At 46.0% G+C, this 6,000-nt stretch overlaps 1 protein-coding gene across 2 annotated transcripts in view; it reads left to right on the forward strand.

Moving 5' to 3' along the window:
* The window catches only part of PBX3 (PBX homeobox 3), a 119,203-nt gene that overhangs the window by 105,684 nt on the left and 7,519 nt on the right, over window positions 1-6,000 (forward strand). Inside the window, exons 6-7 of one of the 2 annotated variants that reach the window (XM_069771415.1) lie at window positions 3,616-3,781; window positions 5,071-5,183. In XM_069771415.1, the coding sequence (XP_069627516.1) occupies window positions 3,616-3,781; window positions 5,071-5,183 (279 nt within the window). The remainder of the gene's footprint in view (window positions 1-3,615; window positions 3,782-5,070; window positions 5,184-6,000) is intronic. The other variant, XM_069771416.1, reaches the window with a different exon arrangement.

Below are 6,000 nucleotides of genomic sequence, written 5' to 3' on the forward strand. Positions count from 1 at the left end.
GGAGGTTGTGGTTCATGTTTGATGAAGAGGCTTTGTCCTTTTCCTGGCTGAGCCAGGCTTCCCCTGTAGCCTCTCCTAACAATGATCCAAGGTGTTTCTTTCTTGTACTGTCAGTGCCTTGTAAACGCTGGGGGCAGATTCATGGCAGAACATTTTCTCCCTCAAACACTTAATTAGTGACTGTTTTGGGTCGTTCTCCCCCCACATTAAACAGCTCACTGGAAATCTTGCTGCCATAGCACTTTACTGAGCTGCAAAGAAAATTGTCTCCCAGAATCATGTAGTTGCAGATGGGAGATAGATGGTTTCAGTTTTGATATCGGTGTTTAAAATAATATGTAGAGAAGGTTTTTCAAGAAAAGCATAAAGACAAACTATTTACTAAGATGAACACCTCACACAATTTCATTTTTAAGAGTGCAGAAAAGGTAATTCTAGGGAAAAAAAATGTCCTTAACAGAGAACATCGTCGGCTGTAATTTAGAGCTACCCGATCAGCACGTGTTCGAGGGAGATAAACTGTATCATCTGTTCTCCCCTTACCATGGCTGCGAGGCTGATGTTTTATACTTTTGCAGATGAGCCTCTTTCAGGGTGTCATGAACAACTATCAGTCTATCATATGGGCTATAGAAAGGGCATACTCATTGCTGAAAGCGTGTCAGTGGATTACAGCAATAAAATTTTTCACTGCTTCAAACAAAAGAAGGATGTGGTTGACAAGGGAATATATTTAAAATTCTTTTAAAGAAAGAATGCAGAAGCTGGTTTTCAACACCCCTCCTGCCCCTGCTTCTTCTGAGTCTGTCTGTTTCTGTAAGCAGATTGACACAGAGAGCTATGGATGTGTAGGCTCTTACCCCTGGACTTCATATGGGAAGCAAGGAAAGAAAACAGGTGCAAGCTTAATTAAATAGTTTCTAGAGTTAAAATTCTTGTTTTAGATCACGTACCATAATTGTGCCACACTGATTTTCAAAATTTTTCTATTTTGCGCCATTTGATTAGGTGTGGAACATAAGCTGTGTGCTACAAACACTTGGAAAGACAATGGAAAATTTTCCGTGATCCATAAATATGTAGTTCACTAATTTCAGCAGTGATGCTCTTGTGTCAGCTGCGTCTTTTGCAGAACGAGTGCTGATTTATCCCATGAAATCAGCCACTGCAGAGACACGAGGCAGGCCTGCCCCATCCCAAATCCCACATTAGGCATCTTGATGATTTAAGTAATATTTTATTGTCTTTTTATTTAACATTGCAATTAACATGATAAATAAGTGCAACAGTATTGTTTGAAATGTAATATACAATTAAGCCAAATTAATTAATTGGCCTTCAATGATCAGGAGGAGAAAGATGTTCAGTGTTTTTTTATGTGAAGAGATAGTTTGTTTTAATGAAAAATGTGTTGTGAAGCAGCTCGTGATGGAGACAACTTTCATTTTTAGGGTGAGCGCGGGGCTGGGTGAGAAGCCAGGGTGCCGTGGCTCCTCTGGGTCCCGGTGCTGACCAGGGAGCAGCCCAGCACCAGCGTTCCAGCCCTCCCCAGGACGGGACAGTGCCAGCGGCAAGGGCAGGGCGAGTTGTGCTGCGGACGGGCAGGGGAAGCTGCAGGCAGCCAGCACAGCCCCGCGTGAAAAATGCCATGGCGGTGAATCCAGCCTAAATCCTGCCTGGCACCACCTCGGCTCCAGCGGTGCCCTGGCCCCATCCTGGACACATCCAGCTGCCCGTGTTGGCCGTGCACGCCTGGCCGGAGCCCCTGCTTGTCCCCGGGCCACGGCACGCTCTGCTGCAGCCCCTTGCTGATGTATTTCATGGGAGAGCGAAGAGTCCTTCGGCTGGGAGGCAAAGGCACTGGGCGGTGGCTGCGTTACCCCGGAGGGATGCTGTGGTTTCTCGGGGCGGCCACGGCAGCCCTGAACGCTGCGCTCTGCCGGTGCGCAGGGCGTGCGCTTTAATCTCAGAAATAGTTTAACATTTCTGGATATTCACTTAGATGTGGTATGCGGGTTAAACATAACGTACGATCGCTGCTCCTCTCATTGCTTCCAATTAAACCTTGCTTGTTAGTTTAACCTCTAGGTAATCCCATCAAACAATTGATGTCAAGGAAACACTGCCCACAGTGGCTCTGGATGAGTGGCCATTAATTTTAATTGCCTTGATATTAAAGATTAAGAAGTATTGGGACTAGCAGAATGGAAACGATCTGATGTCAAGCAAATCCACTCGTAGAGGCTTCCCCAGGCTGCTGGTGATATTAAAATTTTACTGTGAGAATTAAATAAACCTTTATTAGTGATGGCTGTTGTTTGATTGGTCCAGGGGCGTGCATAAACAGAGGGGTCTCACACACATCCGTGGACAATACAGTTGATGTACAGAGATTCCTCAATTATGAAACTGTTAATAAAGCGTAATCTGATTGTCCACAATAATTATTTGCTAGGTTTCATTAATGTATTATTGCTTCTCTGACTGACAAGGTAATATTAAGTGCAATATATAGAATACGGTGGAGTATTATCTAGGGAACAGAATGTATAAGGTACCTTTCGTATTACCATTAAAAGCTAGAGGCTTTTCATTAATTGTGCTTAAACAAAAGCTATAGCTGCATAAAATACAGCAGGATTTGTCTCCTTCCTGCAGCGGGGTGCCTTACCGGGTGCTACGATGGAGCACAGGGATGCGAGAGGTGCCGTAGAGCTGCTGCAGCTCATGGTGGGGTGCAGCTGTGGGGGTGCAGGGGCCCCGGGGAGTGTGGGACCCCAGCCCCTGCCTTGCCCTGCACCGAGCGGCTGGGTCCCTCGCTGCAGGGATGGCTGATAACCATTATCGTGTTATTACTGGTCCTCTCCCCTTTACCTCTGTGTTGTTGCAGACGCTTTTTTGTCTCGGCAGCATTGGCCATCATCCATGTTACAAACCAGGTTTGTTATTTAGGAGCTCTGTTACAGCAGCTGAAGTTAAACAAAGCCACTGAGAAAGATTGTATGAACTTTTCTGAGCGGCTCCAGCCGTGACCTCTGCGTGGGTTAATAGTCAGTGCCCCGTGAGCCATCTTGGCTTCAGTACAGTATCTTCAAAGGGAGATGACAAAGTGACTTTTCAGCCATTATTGATTTATATGATTCCTTTCATTTTCAGCCGACCAAACACGATTCTATGAGTGGGCTGCCAAGGTTGTTCCAGCCCAAAAATAAAGAACAATTGCTCCACTGCCCGCTCGCCCTCGCTCAACCGGACCTTGGTCCTCCTTCAGCAGCTTTCGGGGTCTTGCACTGATTTTGTTGACAAATGGCTCATAGAAGTAGGAGACAATGCTGTACTAAATGTTACAGCAAGCTCCAGGATATGTGTCGTCATCAAAGACTCACCCCTCGTGCATCAGTTTGCCAACAGAAGCAAAGCCAGATCATGCTCATATCTATCGTAATATTTAACTGATCCTCAGTTACTGCTTAGTTAACTGGAGTACCCAGAAGATAAGGGGTGGGGGTGGGGGCACGCCTATTTGCTGGACTGAACATGACATCTCGAAGGCATCATGCTTTGCCAGGTCAAGTGCTTTGTGTCCTTCACCCTTCCCACCTCTCTCCACTGCAGGTGTCCAACTGGTTTGGCAATAAGAGAATCAGGTACAAGAAGAACATCGGGAAGTTCCAGGAAGAAGCCAATCTCTACGCGGCAAAGACGGCTGTGACCGCAGCGCACGCCGTGGCCGCGGCCGTCCAGAACAACCAGACAAACTCCCCCACCACACCAAACTCTGGTACGTACCCGGCCCGTGCGATAAAGCATCCCAAAGGGCAGTCCGTAAAGGAAGACCCTTGATGGCGCCCTAGTGAGTTCGGTCGGGCTGAGGAGGCTGCAGCTCCCTAGCAGACCTAGTCGTGGCACGGGGAGTGCTACCAAGCCCGTGGACCTCCAGGCTGGACCACTGCAAGGGCTGAGCGCTGCCATAGGTGGTCCCAGCAGCTTCGGCGACAAAGCTCCCGCCGCCTTACGGGGGAGCGGAGCGGGGCCCACGTAATTCCCGCAATGGTAACGTCTGCCTGGCTCGGGCTTCTGGCAGCTTCTTTGTTTCCATAGATATTTTAAGCTTTTTCTCATTCAATGAAAATAACACAAAATGAGGCAGAGCTCCAAGTCTGGTTTTGTAGAACTGTTAAATTTATTGTCAAGATAAGAACAAAATAGAGGCATATTTTAGTATGCACTAATTAGAATGTAAACTCTGGGTTGCTTGAAATGGAGTTGATGTTATATATAGAAATCTAAGGATGCAACTTTTATTTTGGAGTTGCTCTACCACGTGTTCTTCTGCAGTACTTAAAAATTGTCTCACTAGTGTGTTGTTGACATTTTGCAAATCTAAGCGTTAAATTAGTAGGGGAGTTCGTAAAGAGGAAGTTGCTTTCTGGGGCTCCAGAGGCAAAGGCTTCCGCAAAGCACAGATGTGTTTGACACTATTTACGTTGAAGTTTTGCTGCAACTTAGTTGTAGACAACTTTTAAAGGGTATAAAGATCCACAGGGAAAAAAAAACTTTAATCAAAAGAAAGTAAGAAAAAGGTTCCTCCTCTGATGGTAATAAATCGGCTAACTAGAAATTAGCAGCCATTTCCTTTTGAAGGAGACATTAAGCACAGGCTCAAAATGAGTTTTTCTCCGAGTGTTTGGCGATAGCATCTCATGATGAAGCGATCCACCAGAGGAAAGCTCTCGACATGAAAACCTGTTGTTGTACAGGCTGCTCTTCCAGAGGGAAAAGCTGACCCGGGTTGCACGGGGCTTCCAGGCTTTCTCAGCGTCGCGCTCCCGGGCGACAGCTGGTGCCGTGGCGAGAGCCGGCAGCAGCCCCCGCCGGGACGCGCTGAGCCGGTGGGCGGGGGGCCGGTGGCCCGAGCTCGCCCTGTGCCGGGGCCAGCAGCTTTCCCTCTGCTGTGTGCTGCCTTTCCTTCTCCTCTCCTGTCTTCTTCTCCTTCCCCTGCCCTCAGGTCTCTGGCGTTATATATTTGCAGCTCTCTGTTATTCAGCTACCTAACTCTTTCCTTTCCAGGTTCTTCTGGTTCTTTTAACCTCCCAAATTCTGGGGACATGTTCATGAACATGCAGAGTCTGAATGGGGATTCTTACCAGGGGTCCCAAGTCGGAGCCAATGTGCAGTCACAGGTAGGAGAAATGCCCCAAAGTAGGGCCTTTCTAGCAGGGTAGGGTTTGGGCTAAAAATTCCACCTTACTCTGGCTCTATTAAATGGTCTGTGCCTCGCTGCAGAGTGGAGGCTGCATATTTCTGATTGTGACCTATTCTTACCCCAGCATTGAATTTCACAAATATAAAGGAAAGAGTGATTTTTTTCTGATTGAAATTTTAAGCTTTGTGAATGCATTCGGCTCTGGCTTGAGCTCATGGAATGGGATTGGGTGCGTCTGACTTCCATGGACACTGTAAATCCAGTGAATTTTCTTTCTTTTTTTCCTTTTCTTTTTTTTTTTCTTTTTTTTTTTTTTTAAACCTCCCCCCCATCTTTCTTTCATCTATTGGACAAACTTTTATTTATTCATTTATTTAAATGTCAGAACACATCTAACTGAGCTATTAAAATACAACTCATTCTCAGTCACTTTTCCAATCCTTTCAGACAGGGCTAACTCCATGTTTTATATGCAGTATATACACCATAATCTCTTCCCATACATGCAAGCACATACAGACGTATAAATATGCACAGCACTTTGCTGCAGACACTTAAGAAGGACCTACAGGACGCACTGCTGTGAGGAAGTTGTTGTTTGGCTGGTGTGAGAAGCAAAGATGTATGGCTTTTAACATGCAAGGATTTGTTGAAATTCTGCCAGTCATTCTTGATTGATAAATTTGCCTTTCATATAGAAGATGCTAAACCCTTTTGGCTCACATAATTCAAAATGTTGCCTATTGTAAGTGATGATGTTTTAATAGATTTGGAATGATGAATTTTGTTTCCCC

Source organism: Haliaeetus albicilla, chromosome 26, assembly GCF_947461875.1.
Source record: "Haliaeetus albicilla chromosome 26, bHalAlb1.1, whole genome shotgun sequence".
Classification (NCBI taxonomy): domain Eukaryota; kingdom Metazoa; phylum Chordata; class Aves; order Accipitriformes; family Accipitridae; genus Haliaeetus; species Haliaeetus albicilla.